At 44.2% G+C, this 20,382-nt stretch overlaps 1 protein-coding gene across 24 annotated transcripts in view; it reads left to right on the top strand.

Annotated features, from left to right (window-relative positions):
* Window positions 1-20,382, top strand: part of DAB1 (DAB adaptor protein 1) — a 418,255-nt gene that overhangs the window by 374,809 nt on the left and 23,064 nt on the right. For 11 of the 24 annotated variants that reach the window (XM_086841652.1, XM_086841649.1, XM_086841655.1 and 8 more), the window contains one exon: window positions 5,640-5,699. In XM_086841652.1, coding sequence (XP_086697778.1) covers window positions 5,640-5,699 — 60 coding nt within the window. Of the gene's footprint in view, window positions 1-1,068; window positions 1,135-5,639; window positions 5,700-20,382 lie in introns of all 24 variants that reach the window. The other 13 variants (XM_086841645.1, XM_086841640.1, XM_086841639.1 and 10 more) reach the window with 3 other exon arrangements.

Raw genomic sequence — 20,382 nt, 5'->3', positions numbered from 1 at the left:
ATTTTAAGTTTCAAATTGAGATTTGTCATCATTTTTTTAATACAAACTCTTAACTGAAAAGGGAGCTACTCTGAGAATTAGGGAAGGTGACATCTTGTTCTCAAAGTAATAAGTTGACATTTTGTTTTTGTTTTCTGTGGAGCCAGAATTTAATTCAGAGGGTGAATATTTGGGGAAAAAAAACAAACCAACAGTAGCATTGATGTTGTAACACACTCCCTTGTTGGTGTTTGAGCTATGATTTAATAATAGATCTGAAATTTAAGTCTTGCTTCATCCAAGAAAACTGTCTGGGAGCAAAGATGACTATCAGAAATGTGTCAATATATTCATGTCCAATACCCTGCTGAGTGTGAAGAAGAAAAAGATGTAATTTCTTTCTCGTGATTTTGTGCTGAAACAAAATATGTGATAGTTTACTTCTTTTTTTCCTGGGGATTTTGTGTTCTTCCACTTAGGCATATCAGTGGGAGTCACACTGAAAGGAACCAATTCAACCATTAGTGAATATTGAACAGTGCCTAAGGTGCAGCAAGAAAGATGATAAGAGTCAGGATGCCCTAAATTACTGTTCAGCTATTATAATGTCAGGAGTTTTGTTCTGTACTCTTCACAATAAAGCAAGAACCTGAAAATGAAAAAGTGTTGTGACAGCCTTTTGCCACGTGGCCTGTTCCACACACACCAGCCTGTTCTCCCAGCTTGGATTTAGCACTTTTATTCATAGATAATAAATATATGTGGAAATAATTGCCATTATGTAAAAGAGGCAAAATTCATGTTGCCTTCAGAAAATTAATATTGGGCCACAGGCAGTCTCCCTGGCGAGGAAGAATTAGGGAGTTGCTCTAATGATCATTAAGAGGAGATTTAGGCCTGTTCATTGCCGGTTGATGAAATATGAAACAACCTTTCCTGGTGCTTCCCAACAAACCAGTTGTCCTGCTGCCAGCCTGTGCTTTGAAGTTGTTTCTTTAATGCCTGCCTTTGTTTTGACGTGGAATTCCAAACGGCCTTTTTCCCTTCTGTTTCATCTCTGACTGTCCCTCTCTGGCGCTGGTGCCATAGTACATTGTGTTTGAGGCTGGACACGAGCCCATCCGTGAGCCTGAAACGGAGGAAAACATTTATCAGGTATAAAACCTCTCCCCTCGCTGTTCCCATCGCAACGACCGCAAGCGTTTGATGAAAGTGCATTTCATACATAGCTCGCTTTTAGTTTTCATCCATCACCAAAAGTGTCTTGGCATTTCATTCTGGTGACATTATCTGCCCAGTCACAATGTGATTTTTTTTTCTGTTGTTTGTCATATCAGCTTCTGCAAATTTATATTAACTTTGTCAACTCGCAAACTTTTGAGTACACCATATGAGGTGATAAATGGAGATTCTCTTTTTTTCTTTCCTGTTAATTTTTTGAAATTTTTTACACCTATTCTGAGAAACATGCTGAAGATGTTTTGTTGGCAGACCATCCAAGCAATTCCTAGAAATTTCAGTGGTGCTGCTTTTGTTTCTGTCTTACCTAGGAAATAACTGAGCAAAACCTCAGAGCTCTCAAGGGATATCGCCCCAGACCAGGGAAACTATTTTCAGAGTGCATATGTTATGTTAAAGCCCGAGCTCACATTCTTCACACTGACAAAAAACTGCATAGAAAGCAATATAAAATAATCTTTTGTCGTTCAATTTATCCTCAAGGGATCAGTACGAGGTTTATTAAAATATAATGTAATTCATTTTGTATCACATACTGGAGGCAAATCTGAGGATAGACGGAGATCTTTGTGCGCTGTGAGAAAATTGTGATTCGAGGAAATCGTTCAGTGTGGAGGGGAAGGAGTTTCAAGCAGTGATTAAGCATTTCATCCAGCTGGACTAGAGGTTGATCTGCTTATAGGAAAAGATTGTAAGGTAGGCAGGAGCAGGTGTAGAACAAAAAGGGGAAAAAAAGGAAAAGCATTAAGTAGTGAGAAAATCTAGGAAGATCGTAGGAAAAATGAGAGGTAGTGTAGCTGTAAGCTGAAATAAAAAAGAGCTGAGTGGGAAAGGAAAACACAAATTAAACATTAGAAAATGACATCTTACAGATGTCATCAGAGGGTCATTAATATGAGATTCATTTAATCTTTCCCTGCTGCTCCCCTGGCACCCTCACCACACATACTCAAAAATGCAGCTTTTTGCATCTCTGGACCAAAACATGCAAAGCTCTCAAGGTGAGAGTCTGCCTAAGGCTGAACATTTCCAGTGTTGAAAGTTTGACTATTCTCAGCAAATGTTAAAAAATTGCTAGTCTAGTTGTCAGGTTTGTGCTAGAAACAAAAATCCCATGAGAAGTCGATTTGAGGAAAAGAAAAGGTGATTGTTGTTCATCAAAGTGTGGAGCTTTCAGTGACACTTCAAAGAATTCCTGGTGGAAGGAAGCAAAACAGGGCTGTGGCTCCCAGTGTTCGTAGATCTTCCAGCAAACACTGGTGAGCAGGGAAGAAGTTGGAACTGTGTTCTGGGGAATGGCCCAGAGAACTGGAGGATTAGGAATGGCCCAGAGAACTGGAGGACTCCTTGGGCAGTGTCTGTTCCATAAAATGGAAATGCAAGGTGAAAGGAGGTAGTGAGGCCTTGCCTCATCTCAGGGTACTGCTGTCACTGTCCTCTAAGTCACCAGAGAACTGCTCAAGGCTTCATTTGACAGATGTGGATGTGATGAAGTGTTTCCTCCTCCCACAGTGCTCACAGAAAACACCTGTGATTGGAGTCCCATACTCTGGATATTCACAGCCTGGCATTGTCCTCTGTGTTTGCTACAGGCACTACCTGGGTGCAGCAAATGCTGAACTCTGGGGGGTGAGGAGTCATTTTTTGGTCTCTCTGGACCTGCTGGATGCTGAGGTGTCCCAGCTGCAGACTGGCCCATAGCCATGAGCTTCCCAGCTCCTTGGGCTTCCCGAGCTCTTGGCTTCCACGAGGCTGGGTCTCCGCACCTCAGGTTTTACACTCAGATCACCGACAGAATTGTTTCTTTTACAAGGTCTTGGTAATCTCAGAACCATTCAGGCTATTATTAAAAACAAAATCAGAAAAGATCCTATTTTAAAATTTTTTATGGGGCTTTTGGTTGATTGGTTGGGTTTTCATTGTTTTTGGTTTTTTTTAATTTGATGCTGATTTTTGGCAGCTTCTATTATTTACTGTGAATCCTTCCCCACACCAGACATTGCTAAACATGTATCTGCTCAAGAACCTCACACAGCCTTGCTTCAGCTTCACCAAACCTTTCTGCTGGTGCTGCTCTGGCTTTTCATTTGCTGGCATGCAACAAATTCACTTCTTCCTTGGTGGAAGAGATTTCCACCCCGTGGGGAATTGTAGATGAAAGATACGTGCAGAAAGTGACAATTTCTATTTCTTTTTAGCATAATAGAGGTCATAACTTTCTTTTTAAGCATTCTTTCTCTGTCTGTCACCTCTCTTTGATACATTACCCCAAAGACTGTCTGTGTCTGCTCTTTTAATATTATCTGTGTAAGTTGCTGTAATTTGTTAGGCAAGGACTCAATCACTGAGTACATACCAACCCTCAGATTGCTTAATAGCATCTCCTCTGCTGCCTGGTGCTCTGGCAAGGTAGAGATGGGATTTTGGGAGGTGGTTTGGTGTTTGTGTAACAGCACTGGTCTCTGTGGAGAGGAAAGTTCTGCTCCATGAGGAGCTGACAATCCGAGATGGGGGGTTCTGAATTGTGGTGCTTTTATTGCTGCAAGATGCAAAGACATCCAGATGGTTCACAGCCTGTCACAGAGACAGAGCTGACAGCAGAAATAGTGCTGGTACCTCTTACTGGTACTGCTAATCAAAGGAAAACAGCAATTCCTTGCAGCCCCCCAGTGTAAGCAGAGATGCAAACAAATGTGGTGGTGCACAGCAAGAAAAGAGAGCAGGTCAGGCAGCACTGAGCTGGGAGAGACAAATGGCTTTCAGGAAAGTTTCTCTGTCTTCATATGAGATGCAAGGAGCTCTTCTCTGAGTATAAATTGGAGTAGAAAAAGGGGGATTGGTAGTGCAGGGAAAAATGCTCAGTCCTCAGTCAGCTCTGGATGTAGATTCAAATTGGGATGACTTCACAGAAAGGTTGGAAGGAGGAAGAGAGGAATGGCTGAAAGGGAAACATTCAGGAGAAAACAGAAAAAAATGTACCCTAATAAAGGTTTAGAAACAGTTTACCTTTCCATATTCCCCCTTCTTTTGTGAAGACTCAGCTTTTCAGTGACTTCCTAAATTGACCATTCCTGGTTCCTGCTCTCACTGTCACCTACAGCTCTCTTTCCAGACTGTCAATGCCATGACACTGAATTTTTACCAGTTTCACATATCTAACGTGATACTGGCTTTAGTGGAAGTGACCAGAGAACACCAAGGATAGGAATGGAAGAGATCTTCCACAGAGTACATTCAGTTTCTTTGAGAGTTCTTGACAAACTTCTTCAATGTGCACCAAGTTAAAGACCCACAGTTTCTTGTGAAAGCTGTGATGGGGTGAGAGAACAGCAGGGACAAACAGTACAGAGAGGTTTTTATGCAGAGTAAGAAATGATAGCACATCTCAATGAATAAGAAACATTTCTTCAGCTTCCTCTAGACCAGTCTGAGTTTAATATCAGAACCTTAAGATACTTGTTATCTTTGTAAACAAAAAGGTCATAGTTTTATCATATTTGCAATATCATGTCATTGACCTGTGAGGTTTCATTGTTGTCTGAAATGTAATTTTTGTACTCCAAATGCCTTGTTTGATGGAAAAGCACCACTGATTAGAACAGGTTACTGTTCTTTTTGCTTTTGTCATTTACACTGGACACTCAGTACTTCTAGGGAGGAAAGGAAATATAATCACAAATCTTAAATATGCAAACAAGTGGTCCTTGGGCAAGCACAGCCCAGCACAAAGCAGCTGAGTCTGCATGAGCAGGTTATAAATCCCCTGGATATAAATCATGACTGGTGGCTCAACTAAAGGCTCACACAGAGTTTAAGTGCATCATCTCCTGCCCATCTCTCCTGTGTCAGGCTTCAAGAGGCCTTGATTCCTTAGGAAGATTGCAGCATTGTAACACCAGATATTTCATAGAGCAGCCACAAGGCCCCATCACTGCAGTACTGGGGCTCTTTTTAGATGATTAAATAAAATGTGAGGAAGAAATCTGACACAAGGTAAAAACATCTCTTACCCTCATCTTGGTAACTCTGCTCTGTCTCTTCATCTGGGGAGATGATGAACTCACCTGACCATAACTTCCATTGCACATCTCTAACCCGCAAGCTAAAGGAAAAAACAACCATTTAAGTAGGAAGGAGCTCCTGAACTTCATGCAACCAGAATTATCTGAGAATGGAAATCTCCTTTCTGAACACTGCTGGGCTTTATAAAATTCAGATAGGTGTTTTATTTCTTCAGTATGTTTCCATTAATAGTCCTACTTGGATAAGAAGGGAACCATCCTCGATTTCATTACTATCAAAAATCAGTATTAAATGAATTACTCATTTATGTACACACTGTGCATAAATACCAGTTGCTTTTTTCAGTATTTCATCCAAGCTGCTTTTGTAGTGACCTCAGTTTTCCTTTGCTGTTGCAGGTTCCTACCAGCCAAAAGAAGGAAGGTGTTTATGATGTGCCAAAAAGTCAACCTGTAAGTGTAAGTATCTTCCCTATTTATGTACATAAAGGAAGTGTGGTTTTTAGCTTCTGTGACTTGAATTGTTGTCTGTAAGATTTGATCTGTTCCTCTTGGTGTGACTTTTGTCACTGATACGTTGTGGGTTGGTTTGGGTTGTGGTGTCACTAATATCCATCTCATTCATTGCTTGAATCTCCTTTCTGTCTTTTCTAACTCATTTTTAGGCAAATCACCATTTGTAAATGTGTTATTTGTGGTTAGGAGTTGACAGTAAGCCTTCTGTTAATGCTTGAGGTGCTGTCTGGTTTACAAGGGTTACTCCAGTACCCAAATGGGTATTATTTCTGTTGTGCCCTGAGTATACAAGAAACCAACTTAATTCAGCTGTTTTCTTTCTGTCTTGTGCCTTGCACGGGCATGAAAATATTAAAAAATAGGGATAATATGCTATTGTAGCCAAAAAACACCATTCCTGTTCTGTGTATTGGCATTTGGAAAAGGTGAAGCATTTATTTCCAAAATATGAAAGGAATGGTAACAAGCAGTGCAGAGAAGTGGCAGATGCTTTGGAACAAGGTGTGTGTTTGCTGAAGGGTGGGTTATGCTGTTCAATATAAATTTGTGCTATAAATGCATCAAGAAATCGTTGGATTGCTTTGGTTACACAAAAAATTAGTATTTCTGAGGATCTGTGTGAGAGTGGAGAAAAAACAAGGAAAAGGTCAGGAATTTCAGTGTAGTGTAAACATGGGGAAGGTGCCTGTGTTCAAGAGAAGGAGACTTTTTCACAACAGGATGTGGTGACTTGTACAGCTTGGGCTGACCAAGAATTGGAATAAAAAAAAGAAAAAAAATTCTGTGGAGGGGCTGGATGGGGACCTGGACTGTGACACTGCTGGGCTTTGCACAAACAAACCCTGCCAGAAATATTTCATGGTGAGCCAGTAGGAGCAGGGAAGCATCTTCATGTTGCCTGCAAAAATCTGGTGAAATAACTCACGTCGCATCACTGATTGAGGTATTCGTGGGCATGGAGTAGCTGTTGATTTTTCACTTACTTTTCATGTAATTTGTCACATAGTTCAGTGTTAGAATTTTTCTGCTGGGCTTTTCCTGTGACTCTTTTAGTGTCCTTTCAGTGATGCTTCAATTTCACTCAGGGTACAGTGTGTAATTTAGGTTGTTGCAGTGTGACTGGGTGTGCAGTGTTTGCAATCATGTCTGCAGACTCTCTGGTACTATTCTGTCCTGGAAATAACAGATGTGAGGTATAGGACTCATGGAACCTACTCTGTAATCATCAAATACATTTAATCTGCCATCTCCATGAAGCTGGTTGCATCTTTTTTAATTTTTTTTTGCTAGTTCATGGTTAAATTTAAAGGGATTAAAGCTTTTTCTCTAATCAACTTCTGTACATTAATTAATGAAGAAAAGGAGAAGAGGAAGAAAGAGGTAGCTGAGATCTTGTTTCACCTTTTTATATTAGTATGTATTAAAAGAAAAAAAAAAAAGAGCAATAGCTCTTAAAATTAGCAATTTAATATTCCACTGCCCATCTGATTTATTGCTCACCCTTCCACATGTGAGACTCTCTGTCATTGAGACACTTGCCATAATTTTGTTTTCAATTTATAGCTGTCATTATTATATAAACCTCTAAAATTCAATCTCAGGGCAAATAATCAAGCTCATGTACCTGCTTTAAACATGTAAGGACAGTTCCTTTATTAGGAGGTCTTGCTTTCAGTAATTTCATAATGGATGAATGAAGTGGGAAACTTTTTTGTGGCTCCAGTTAAGTTTCAGGCACCATGAACTCTCTCTGCTGATGATACATTCAGCTTTTAGTAACAATGCTGCAAGTTTTGGTTGAATTCAGGCTGAACTGCCCACGGTCCCTGGATAGAGATGGAGTTTCCTTCTTGGAATTGTTTTCCTCTGGTGTGTTCCCAGGTGGGTTTAGTCTCTGAACAGAAAAGTGAGGGATATTGAAGTGGTCATCCAGGTGCCTTGTCTCTCTGTAGCCAGTGGAGGGAATTGGCCACTGCTCAGGTTGCATTGACCTTGGAACAACCTGCTCCAGTGGGAGAACTCACTGCCCATGGCAGGGGTTTAGAACAAAATGATCTTTAAGGCCCCTTCCAACCCAAACAAACCATTCAGTGATTCTCTGATTCTGTGAAATTCCTCCCATCTGCACAACGTGTCCCTCTCAGATGGAAATAAATGTTCATATGCACGAGGTTCTTTTGTGGTGCAGATGAATTTTAAATGACTGCAGGTCTTCTAAAAGTTAGGCTTAGGTGGGGTGAGATTCTTGAGGGCAAAATGCTTATTTCAGAGTCTGCTTTGAAACTAGGCAGTGTAATTCACACTGATTTTCAGTAAGATACAGCTTCCTAAGGCACCAGAACCATTTGGGCAAATATTTCTCCATGGATAGGGGATCCCACTGAGGCTGAAGGTGTGAAGCATCTCCCTGGTGGTGCCAGGGAGGAGCAGGAGAGTTCAAAATTGTGTATTCATGTACTTAACAATGCTGTGCCATTGTGTGAGGTCGTTTGTCAGCAGGTGTCAAAGTGCTTTATAGCCTGGCTCCTCATGATCTCTGATATCAAATAATGTAAATACGGAGCAAATGAGGCGGAAAGGAACGAGCCTCACATCCCAGGATTGGAACGGACCCACTGAACTCAATTATCAGCAGTGGCTGCTTGCCAAGTCACTTCTCTGACATTGGGATGAAAAGATTGCTTATTCAATACAGTTCTTGTATTTCTCCATCTCTCTGCTGCATGCCTTCCCAGCAAATCCTGCTCTCCTGTGGTTTTCCTCAGCTGAGCTCCAGACACACACTTTTCCTGGACTTCAGTTCCCTCCCAGTACCTCTCCCTTCCTCGGTATTAGCTCACACTTCTTAAATTTTTTCTTATTTTCTCTCTGCTCTGTCCTTAAACCAATTCTCCTGTTCCCCATTTGCTGAGAGTAGAAATCAAGACAAAGAAAGCAGACTTACCCTAAAATCTTCTGTTAAGTGGTGCATGCTCCACTTAGAAATTCTAGTTCTGTGTGTGAAATTAACTGTTCTAAAAAAAGGGAAATGTTTAATGAGCTCTTTTTGTCATAATTTCCCTTCGTCTCCCCATTAAACATCTACATCAAGTTCTACCTGTCACGGTGTTTTTAGTAATAAGAGTCAGACTGTAAATACCCTTCACAGAGACTGTCAGTCACGTCACAATAAAACCTTCTCTCCTCATCAAAATGTCTAAACTATCTGCTTAACAATTTCATGAAGGCTTTCAAACAACTCGTCTCGCTGCTGAATAAAGATCCAAGGCTTCAGAGCTGGTTCCTTACAATGCAGGCAGGCACTTGGCTGGTGCCAGCTACGTGGGGAATATCAAACCAGGAGCAGACAGGGAGAAATTCCACTTAGGGCATGGTGTGGGAGGAGCAGATGAAGCTGGGCCCGAGCACACTCAGGTTTAGAAGCCACAAGCTCTGCCTGGTGGTTCTGATGTGTTTGGGAAAGCTCAGCTTTGATTCTGGCTGGGGTTGCAGTGCCATTCCCACATCTGGCTTCTCCCAAAGTTTGCATTGTTGTGGCTTTGCAGAAACAACTTGCAGGCTGTTAATGTTGACTTCAGCCTCCACAGTTAGGCTTCCAGGACTTCAGATTCTCAGACATGAGGAAAAAGGGAGTGCACAGTCCTGGTCTGTGGCCATCTGTGCTGGGAAAACTGTCCAGTTTTATTTACATTTTCTGAGAGAGACTCCTGTGTTCAAATGTCCTGACTTAGTCACTGTACTAGTTTGAAATCAAACCAGTGAGAGATCGCAAGTCAGAATTATAATTTAATAGGAAAATGATAAAAAGAATAAATGCAATAATATCAAAAACACTGACAGAGTCAGAATACAGCCTGGAACCCTGTTAGGGTGATGGTAGTCGTCCAGATGAGGTGGTCTTGTTGAAGCGTGATCCTCTGGAAGAAAGGGGGTCTGGTCTTCAGTTGAAAGTCCAGCAGTAGCTCCTGTCCTCTGGAAGTCCCGTAGGTAAGGGCTGTTGTGGTGTTCGAATTCTCAGCTTATATCCAGTATGGAATGCTTGGCTCCTCCCTCGGGGAGGAGCATCTCACAATGGGATGGTGAGTCATGAGATAAGGCCTTGATGAGCCATTAACAGAAAACAGTCCAGGAGGAAGTTATCTCTGAGTCATGCAGCAAGGCAGTGGTGGGCCCATTAACAGGGGACAATACAGGGGGAAGTTATCTATGAGTCATGGGGCAGGGCATTGATGGGCCCATTAACAGAAGGTAGCCCGGGGGGGGGGGGGGGGAGGCAGGGAGCACTGCCTCACCTGGTTTCAACAGTACATGAGGATGGTGATAGAATATACTGCAACCCAGGACATAATCCACCCCTTATTCTATTACCATCTACATAATTCCAAATCAGTACCTTCCTTAAACTCCACACACACACACACACACATATATATATATATATACAATGGAACCTTACACACAGTTCTCACTTAAAATGAGGTCTCCTTGTGGCACACATCGGGTTTCCCCATCTTTCCGCATTACCCACCAAGTGCAACCAGGTCCTTGAGCGAAGACAATCCCACGGATAGGTTTGCTCTTGCCTGAGGTGGGATTAATCCAAACAGTCTTTCCTAACATACCTCTCATGTGTACCACAGGGACTTTATCTCCATCCACCGTGTGCAAGGGTTCAGACTGGGCAGGACCAGCTCGATTGATGGATCCTCTGGTGTTAACCATCCAGGTGGCCTTTGCTAAGTTCACTTCCCAATTTTTGAAGGTTCCTCCACCAAGTGCTTTTAGGGTAGTCTTGAGTAGTCCATTGCACCGTTCAACTTTCCCAGCAGCTGGTGCATGATAAGGGATATGATAGATCCATTCAATTCCATGTTCTCTGGCCCAAGTACTTACGAGGCTGTTCTTGAAATGCGTCCCGTTGTCTGACTCGATTCTCTCAGGGGTGCCATGTCTCCAAAGGACTTGCTTTTCCAGGCCCAAGATGGTGTTCCGGGCAGTAGCATGAGGCACAGGGTATGTCTCCAGCCATCCAGTGGTTGCTTCCACCATGGTCAACACGTAGCGCTTGCCTTGGCGGGTTTGGGGAAGGGTGATGTAGTCAATTTGCCAGGCTTCCCCATACCTGTACTTGGACCATCTTCCACCGTACCACAGAGGCTTTACCCGCTTGGCCTGTTTGATTGCAGCACAGGTCTCGCAGTTGTGGATAACCTGTGAGATGCTGTCCATAGTAAGGTCCACCCCTCGCTCACGAGCCCATCGGTACGTTGCATCTCGTCCCTGATGACCAGAGGCATCATGGGCCTAACGAGCTAAAAATAATTCTCCCTTGTGCTGCCAGTCCAGATCCACCTGTGATATTTTCACCTTGGCAGCTCGATCCACCTGCTCATTGTTACGGTGCTCTTCATTAGCCCGACTTTTGGGTACATGAGCATCCACGTGTCGAACCTTCACGATCAGCTTCTCCACCCGAGCGGCGATGTCCTGCCAAATCTCAGCGGCCCAGATGGGTTTCCCTCTGCGCTGCCAGTTGGCTTTTCTCCAGCGATCCAGCCATCCCCACAGAGCATTAGCTACCATCCAGGAGTCAGTGTAGAGATAGAGCCTCGGCCACTTCTCTCTTTCAGCAATATCTAAAGCCAGCTGGACAGCTTTAAGTTCTGCGACCTGACTCGATCCACCCTCTCCCTCGGTAGCTTGTGCAACTCGTCGTGTGGGGCTCCATACAGCAGCTTTCCATTTCCGGTTAGTGCTTACAATTCGGCAGGAACCATCGGTGAAGAGGGCATATCGTCTTTCACTCTCCGGTAGCTCATTATATGGTGGGGCTTCCTCAGCACGTGTCACTTGCTCCTCTTCTTCAGAAGATAATCCAAAAGTCTCACCTTCAGGCCAGTTTGTTATAATTTCCAGAATCCCAGGGCGGTTCAGGTTTCCAATACGGGCACGCTGTGTAATGAGGGCAATCCATTTGCTCCAAGTAGCATCGGTGGCATGATGCGTGGAAGGAATCTTTCCCTTGAACATCCACCCCAGCACCGGCAGTCGGGGTGCCAGAAGCAGCTGCGCTTCAGTACCAGTGACCTCTGAGGCAGCTTGGACTCCTTCATAGGCGGCCAAAATTTCCTTCTCTGTTGGGGTGTAGTTGGCCTCGGATCCTCTGTAGCTTCGGCTCCAGAATCCCAGTGGTCGACCCCGAGTCTCACCAGGCACCTTCTGCCAAAGGCTCCAGGACAGACCATTGTTCCCGGCTGCAGAGTAGAGCACGTTTTTCACTTCTGGCCCCGTTCTGACTGGACCAAGGGCTACCGCATGAGCGATTTCCTGCTTGATCTGGGCGAAAGCTTGTTGTTGTTCAGGGCCCCAATGGAAATTGTTCTTCTTGCGGGTAACCAGGTAGAGAGGGCTCACAATCTGGCTATATTCAGGAATGTGCATTCTCCAAAAGCCTATGGCACCTAGGAAAGCTTGTGTTTCCTTCTTGTTGGTCGGTGGAGACATCGCAGTGATCTTATTGATGACTTCAGTGGGAATCTGACGCCGTCCATCTTGCCACTTTACCCCCAGGAACTGGATCTCCCGGGCAGGTCCCTTGACTTTGCTCCTCTTGATGGCAAAACCAGCCTTCAGGAGAATCTGGATGATCTTCTGTCCCTTCTCAAATACTTCTGCTGCCGTGTTCCCCCACACAATGATGTCATCAATGTACTGCAGGTGTTCTGGAGCCTCACCCTTTTCTAGCACAGTCTGGATCAGTCCATGGCAGATAGTAGGACTGTGCTTCCACCCCTGGGGCAATCGGTTCCAGGTATACTGCACACCCCTCCAGGTGAAGGCAAACTGAGGCCTGCACTCTGCTGCCAGAGGAATGGAGAAAAACGCATTTGCAATATCAATGGTCGCGTACCACTTTGCTGCCTTGGATTCCAGCTCATACTGAAGCTCCAGCATGTCTGGTACGGCTGCACTCAGTGGTGGCGTGACTTCATTCAGTCCACGGTAATCCACCGTCAGTCTCCATTCTCCACTGGACTTACGCACTGGCCATATGGGGCTGTTAAAGGGTGAACGAGCCTTGCTGACCACCCCTTGGCTCTCCAGCTCACGAATCATCGTATGGATGGGGGCCACAGAGTCTCTGTCGGTGCGGTATTGCCGACGGTGCACTGTTGCTCTGGCAATTGGTACCTGTTGTTCTTCAACTCTCAGTAGTCCCACAGCAGAAGGGTTGTCTGAGAGACCAGGCAAGGTACTCAGTTGTCTGATGCCTTCTGTCTCTAGAGCAGCTATCCCAAAAGCCCAGCGATAACCTTTTGGGTCTTTGAAGTACCCGTTCCTGAGGTAATCTATGCCGAGGATGCATGGGGCCTCTGGACCAGTCACGATGGGGTGTTTCTGCCACTCATTCCCAGTTAAACTCACTTCAGCTTCCAGTACCGTGAGCTCCTGGGATCCCCCTGTCACCCCAGAAATAGAAATGGGTTCCGCTCCCACATACCTTGATGGCATTAGAGTGCATTGAGCGCCGGTATCAACCAAAGCCGTATATCTTTGTGGGTCAGATGTGCCAGGCCATCGGATCCACACTGTCCAATAGATCCGGTTGTCCCTCTCCTCTACCTGGCTAGAGGCAGGGACCCTCTAATCCTGGTCATGGTGCACGTTGCTCTCCTCCGGTGAATATGCTCTTGATGTCCCTTCAAGAGGATCACTCATATCATCATTTCTATACCTTCTGATGTTCTGGCCACGAGAGACCGGAGCGGCGCTGGCTCTAGATGAGCTCCTTGTGGTAGTTGTCCCTCTTTTTAGTTCACGTACCCGGGCTGCTAAGGAGGAGGTGGGTTTTCCATCCCACTTCCTCATGTCTTCTCCATGCTCCTGGAGAAAAAACCAGAGGTTACCTCGTGGAGTGTATCCTTTCTCCCTGGCTGGGGAATGCCTACTCCTAATAGCAGAGACTCTTGTTGGTTCTGGGGAGACGTGGTAAATTTCTTCCTTAAGTTCCTTTTTTAGTTTCTGATGGCCCTCTTCAATCAAGCTCCGGACTTGCTCAGCCAGCCTTGTTTCCACAGATGAGACATGGGTGCGAAACGGGGCAGTGACAGTGTCCTCGTAGATTCTTAGTTTATTGGCCAGGACACCCACCCTGTCCTCACCTTCCCTCCATTGCAGTGTTGCCAGGTAACGGGAGTACATCTCTGGTCCAAGCCGTGCAAATCTCAGCCACATCTGTGACGTGCACTGGACACCATCTGGGCTCTTAGGAAATCTCTCATCTTCTGCAAAAATGATCTCCAGCACAGCCAACTCCCTCAGGCATCGGATACCCTGTTCCATTGTGCTCCATTTTCCCTGGTGCACCTGGAGGTCTTCTTTGCAGAGGTATCTGTCCCTTACACTTGTCAGCAGTCGCCTCCAGAGGCTGAGAGTTTCTTGGGTTCTCCTAATCCCCTGGTCAATGACTACATCCCGGGACAGCGATCCCAGTTGCCTGGCCTCACTTCCATCCAGGATGGTGTCGTTTGCTGCAGCGTCCCAGATGCGGAGCAGCCAGGTTAGGATGGACTCGTTCGTCTGGCGGGTGAATTCCCTCCGCAGGTCACGCAGCTCACCTAGGGATAGAGAGCGAGTGATAATCTCTGGTTCTGTCTCCTCCGCTGCGTGTGAAGGTCCTGCCTCACCCTCATCAGTCACTATGCGGACTGATTTGCTTTTTGATTTCTTTTTCTGAATGGGGGCAACTTCTACCGGTTTAGGCTGCTCTGGTTCGGTGACTGTTTGTGTGGAGGTGCTCATGGCCCTTTTGGTTCCTTTCTCCTCTGTGGTAGTCTGCGTAGACATGGACGCTGTTGTTTTGCTCTTGGTTCCTTTCTCCTCTGTGGCAGTCTGAGTGGACACGGATGCTGTTGCTTTGCTCTTGGTTTCTTTCTCCTCTGTGGCAGTCTGCGTAGACACGGACGCTGTGGCTTTGCTCTTGGTTCCTTTCTCCTCTGTGGCAGTCTGTGTGGTCATGGATGCTGTTGCTCTGCTCTTGGTTCTTTTCTCTTCCTCCTCAAGAAGACGCTGTACCACACCAAACAGTGCTTTGTTTCTAAGCATGGTGTACATGGTGCAGGCCATGCAGAGAAAACAAAACAGCAAGACTAGGCTGTCCTTGGCATCCAGAGAGAACTCAATATTTTTAAAAACTGCTGTGCCTGACCTGAAAGGCTGGAAGAAACCACTCTCCACTCTTCCCACCAAGGGCAGGGTGCGATTGTTGAGAAGGTCCCAGATGTAGCAGCCCAGACTAGGACAAGCAAACAAAATTGAGTATATATTCCGAATGGTATTCATTGCCTCACAGGTTATCATGCCATAAGCATAATAAACCAATAAAGCAATTCTCATACCATTCCCTGGTCTCAACAGGAGCAATACAACAGGCAAGTAGTTCCCCATGTGAGGGAAAATATAGAGAGCAAGATACAGTACCCATATAGACAAGCCAACCACCATGGTGGATAGGTTTCTGTTAATATGAAATTGCAATTCTGACTTTCTCTCAGGTTAATGCCCCACGTTGGGCGCCAAAATATGTACTAGTTTGAAATCAAACCAGTGAGAGATCGCAAGTCAGAATTATAATTTAATAGGAAAATGATAAAAAGAATAAATGCAATAATATCAAAAACACTGACAGAGTCAGAATACAGCCTGGAACCCTGTTAGGGTGATGGTAGTCGTCCAGATGAGGTGGTCTTGTTGAAGCGTGATCTTCTGGAAGAAAGGGGGTTTGGTCTTCAGCTGAAAGTCCAGCAGTAGCTCCTGTCCTCTGGAAGTCCCGTAGGTAAGGGCTGTTGTGGTGTTCGAATTCTCAGCTTATATCCAGTATGGAATGCTTGGCTCCTCCCTCGGGGAGGAGCATCTCACAATGGGATGGTGAGTCATGAGATAAGGCCTTGATGAGCCATTAACAGAAAACAGTCCAGGAGGAAGTTATCTCTGAGTCATGCAGCAAGGCAGTGGTGGGCCCATTAACAGGGGACAATACAGGGGGAAGTTATCTATGAGTCATGGGGCAGGGCATTGATGGGCCCATTAACAGAAGGTAGCCCGGGGGGGGGGGGGGGGAGGCAGGGAGCACTGCCTCACCTGGTTTCAACAGTACATGAGGATGGTGATAGAATATACTGCAACCCAGGACAGTCACACTCAATTAAACCCCGTGTATGAGGTTTAATTGTGCAGTATGGGACCTGCATTTTTAACAGGTACAGCTACTTGTTGCAAAACTGGAAAATATATCAGTTTGTTGGGAAAGTGTTTTGTGGTCTGGCTTGATGGTTTGGTGGGCTTTGTTTTTTGGGCAGAATCATAGAATGGAAATCATAAAATGATTTGGATTGGAAGGCATCTTAAAGATCTGTTTCAGCCCCCTGCTGTGGACAGGGACATCTTTCACTAGACCAGGTTGCTCCAAGCCCCATCCAACTGTTTGAGGGTTTTCTGAGCTGTCTTTTCTGGGATATTTTCTGGTTTATTCCTTAATAAAAACTTGAGTGGCACAGGAAGCAGAAGCCAGGTCCTCCTCCCTAATATTCCCAGTTTATAGCATCATCAACATAAAGTGATGAAGTTCCTTCATGTGTGTTAACTACATGGTTTATGTGGAATTTAACACTTGAGCTCAAAGTTAAAGGCATTTTAACCAAATCCTGAAAAATTGTTTTTGCACTGCTGGGTAGAGCAACACAATTCAGAAAGCTGCTAACCTGAATTCAGAGTCTGATTTCCAGCATCAGGAGGGGTTGGATGTTAGAATTAATCCATTGTTAATGTATAGATGAGTAGAGATAAAGATAATCTGGATAGTTTCTCAGCATTGAAAATCTCCTCATGCAAACTTCATGTTTCAGACCATCCCTGATTTTATATCTGGCATGTCAAATACCAGGTTTTAACAGTGAAGGAATGCTGTTTCACAGATAGGAATAAAATGTCCTAATTTAATTGTTCTTTTATGCCATATGGATATTGTGAGCTGCATTTTGAGCTGATTTTAATCTGTAGGAGCTGTCCTGCTAGCAGGTTTCCCATCCTGCATGGGTAATACCATTTCTCCAATGTGATCCTAAACCCTGCTCCACCAGCAGAGTGATTACATGCTGTCAAAGCTTGGAATTCACTTCCTACTGCAATCCTTTAGGATCTGGGGACGTAATCACATCGTGTGGGGAAGCTGTAATCCAGCAGCACTGCCCTTCATCAGTTTGATCTCTCCCTGTGCTCTTCAAGAAGAGAAAACAAAATAAAACCCAAAGATGCAGGCTTTTCCTTGGTTGGCACAGTTTTCTTGGTGGATATGGGGCACATGGGTGCTGCCATGGGTGTGGCAGTTTAGATTTTGTGTTTTTAATCCAGAATTTGGGTGATGTAAATTAGCAGTGAACATTTCAGTGGCTCCTCTCAGTCATGCAGTCTGTTGGGTCACATGTCTAAAGGCTTCATGTGTATTTGTATTCCTAAACTTCACTGGGTGCCTGGACATTTTTTTGGGTAATATTCTGCACCTTTTGATATTCTCCAAAGTGGAGAAAAGAGTGTAGTTGAACCATAGATGGATCTCAGTGATTGTGGCACAAATCATTGGTTCTGTCACCTAAAGTGAATTTTTGTCTTTTATTTAATGTGGCCCATGCAGATTTTTTCTGATAAAAGCTGATACATTAAATTGACAGCTGCACCTTTTGTTGATTCACTACTTTTGGATTTGTTCAGAGCCTTACAGCTCAGAGTAATTTACTAAAACATTTATTTACAACCTGCTTTCTAGGTAATTAAATTTGCAGCTTTACTGGTCTTTGTCACTTTATGCCTTTAATTACATCATTTTCACATTTAGGGGTTTAATTTTTGCACATTCATTCAGTGCTACCCTACATTATTATGTACAGAAGTACACAGGTCTTGGCTTTTTTGCCTGCTGAAACTCATGGGATTTCAAAGTTTGGAAAATACCTTGACAAGGTATTTAGTAATGAAGGTAGAAATAAGTTGTTTCTGAGATTTGGTTAGAGTTCCAGTCACCTGTTATTTTGAAAAGAAGTGGATACACCTGTCAAACAGTGCCTTGAAAGTATTTTAAATAATAAATATGAAGTTGCACCTTACTCCCTTTCACTATTAAGTTTATTCCCTGCAAGCATCCTGTCTCAGTCCAGAAGCAGAGTTTGGCTCCCACGTGGATGTCCAGGTTCTCATCACCTCTTGTGTCTCCCACCTGTGGTTCAAGGAAGCCACCCCTTATCCCCAGGATGTGTTCTTGACTGAAAGGATCAGGACATCTTTCCCTGTCCTGCCCACGTGTCTGGGACCTTTGCACCAGCACCCTCTGTGCCTGGGAAGTTCCATTTCCTTGGGAATGTGTAGCCTGGGAGCAGTGTGGGCCTGGATCCAAGCTGGAGTCACTCTGGTGGACTCCTGATTTATTAGAGTCTGTCGGAGAAAAGTGGTAATTGAAGCGTTTTAAATACTATTTCCTATAAAAGTAAATGCCCCAAGTACACAGGGAATTCAGAATTAAGTTCCCTGCAAATGAAGAGAAAATAAACAAATGAGTAAGCGTCTGTTTTGATCATATGAAGAGTTCCTTAATTTAAAGGCAGCTATCGAGCAACAGTGGAGCAATTCAATTCCCTCAACACGCCTCGGTAATCTGGGATGTCAATTAAATCCAACAATCCCAATTCTTCAGCTGTGCAGGATTGACTAACAGGATGTTTAACCAGCACATCCAGGGCTGCCCAGTCACCACACAAAGGAAACTGCACAGTTGGGGAATGCACTGAAGCTCAAGGCTGCCCTGTCACCATCACACCCAGGACTTGGGTTTATGGCTTCAGGAGAATTTCCTGGAGGAGAATGGTCGTGATCACTAATTCAGAGTTACCCTGTGAAACTGAAAAGAGGAACTTGAAACAGGAGAATTCTGATGTCCAGTGGATCACTGGATAAAAACCACAGGATTTTTGCCCTGTGCAGTGTCAGATGCCCAAAATGCCTGTATTTTGGATAAAAATCCAGCAGTGGTTTTATGGCAGCTCATGTTGCTGACGTGACCTGTACTGGTTGGGAATTGCCTCCATCACTGGAAGTGTTCAAGGCCCAGCTGGATGGGGCCCTGAGCAGCCTGGTCTGGTGGAAGGGGGTGGAACTGGATGAGCTTCAAGGTCCCTTCCACCCTAAACCATTCTTTATTCCACAACAAAATGTTCACAGCAGCTTTAAAATGAAAGGGTTGTGCTCAGCTGTACCTCTGTAAATCTGGAATGGTAACAGCAGTCTGTAACTGGGAAAGTTCATGGCATTTGAGGATCTGTAGGAAGCTGGAGATTTCAAAGACATTGACAATTGTTTCTTGACACGCATTCTTCTGTGTATTCTCTTTAATTGGGAAGTAATTGAGCAATTCTTTGTTGAGTTCCCATGCCACTTCATTAATTCAGCAGTAGTTCTACAGGAAAACAATGTCTGTGGGATGTTTTTCGTGTGTCTCGACCTACCAGACATGGTTTGACTGATGATGGGTTTAGTCACCATGCTGACATACTCCTTCATTGTGGTTCTAATTGTTTTTTTTCAAATGAATTGTGGTTAATTAGCAAGCTGCTTGCAGCTCATGGAGCTTGTAGCAATACCAACAGTTGTGGTGTAAGATGCAAACAACTGGGGCTTTCCTGAGCTGCAATCACCATTCGAACCATCAGGAAAGTTATTTGTCATAGCCAAAATATTTACGTGTTCAACTGAAATAAGATAGAAAATCTTTAGTTTGACCAACCATTTGACTTGTCATTAGGCTTACATGTAAAATCCATGTCAGAAAAAGGGAATTGGAGATGCAGAGAGGCTGTGGTTGGGTGATTCCTCTTTTGTCTGCTGGGCTGTGTGGTCTAACACTCACCCTGCATGCAGGAAACTTAAGTTTAAATCCCTCTGCTGCCTTAAAAGAGTTGAATAGCTAATACCCAGCTCAAAGGTTAATTACTAATTGCTGGTTATTTGCTATATTTAGTATCCTTCATACTCTTTTTTTCTTGCTGAGCTGTGTAGCAGAGTACAAGTTAATTACCACGTATTTTTTTCGTGCTTTTAAGCACCATCTTTGCTCCATTCTCTGAGATTACAAAACCATGTTTTGTGAGATGCTACTTTTATCATCTTGTTTGCAAAAGTACAGCAGTATTAAGCAGGTTTTCTCGTGCCATATGTCAGTGTAGATCCCTTGCTGCTGGTGAAAAACAGACTGAGTAGCAGAAGTTGGATATTCTGTCTTGATACTTGTATGGGAGTGAAAGAAGAAGGTGCTTCACACTTGTGGGCACAAAAGCCCTGTTTCAGATTTCCCTTTTAAATTCTGAACTTCTGCATTGCTTAGAAAAGATGTTTTTCAGAGGACTTGGTGATCAGAGGGAGTACTGGAGTGGATCAGTTTTATGTGGTTTATGAGAGCTGCAGTTCACTTGTCTCTTATCCTTATGGGTGCCTTTCAGCTCTGGATATTCTGTGATTACCATTGCTTGTGCACTCTGGAGTTTTCTTCAGCTCCTGGATAATAAGTTATTTTATAGTGAATAGT

Source organism: Cyanistes caeruleus, chromosome 9 (assembly GCF_971803275.1).
Source record: "Cyanistes caeruleus chromosome 9, bCyaCae1.hap1.1, whole genome shotgun sequence".
Lineage (NCBI taxonomy): Eukaryota > Metazoa > Chordata > Aves > Passeriformes > Paridae > Cyanistes > Cyanistes caeruleus.
This window is presented reverse-complemented; position numbering and strand designations above follow the sequence as displayed.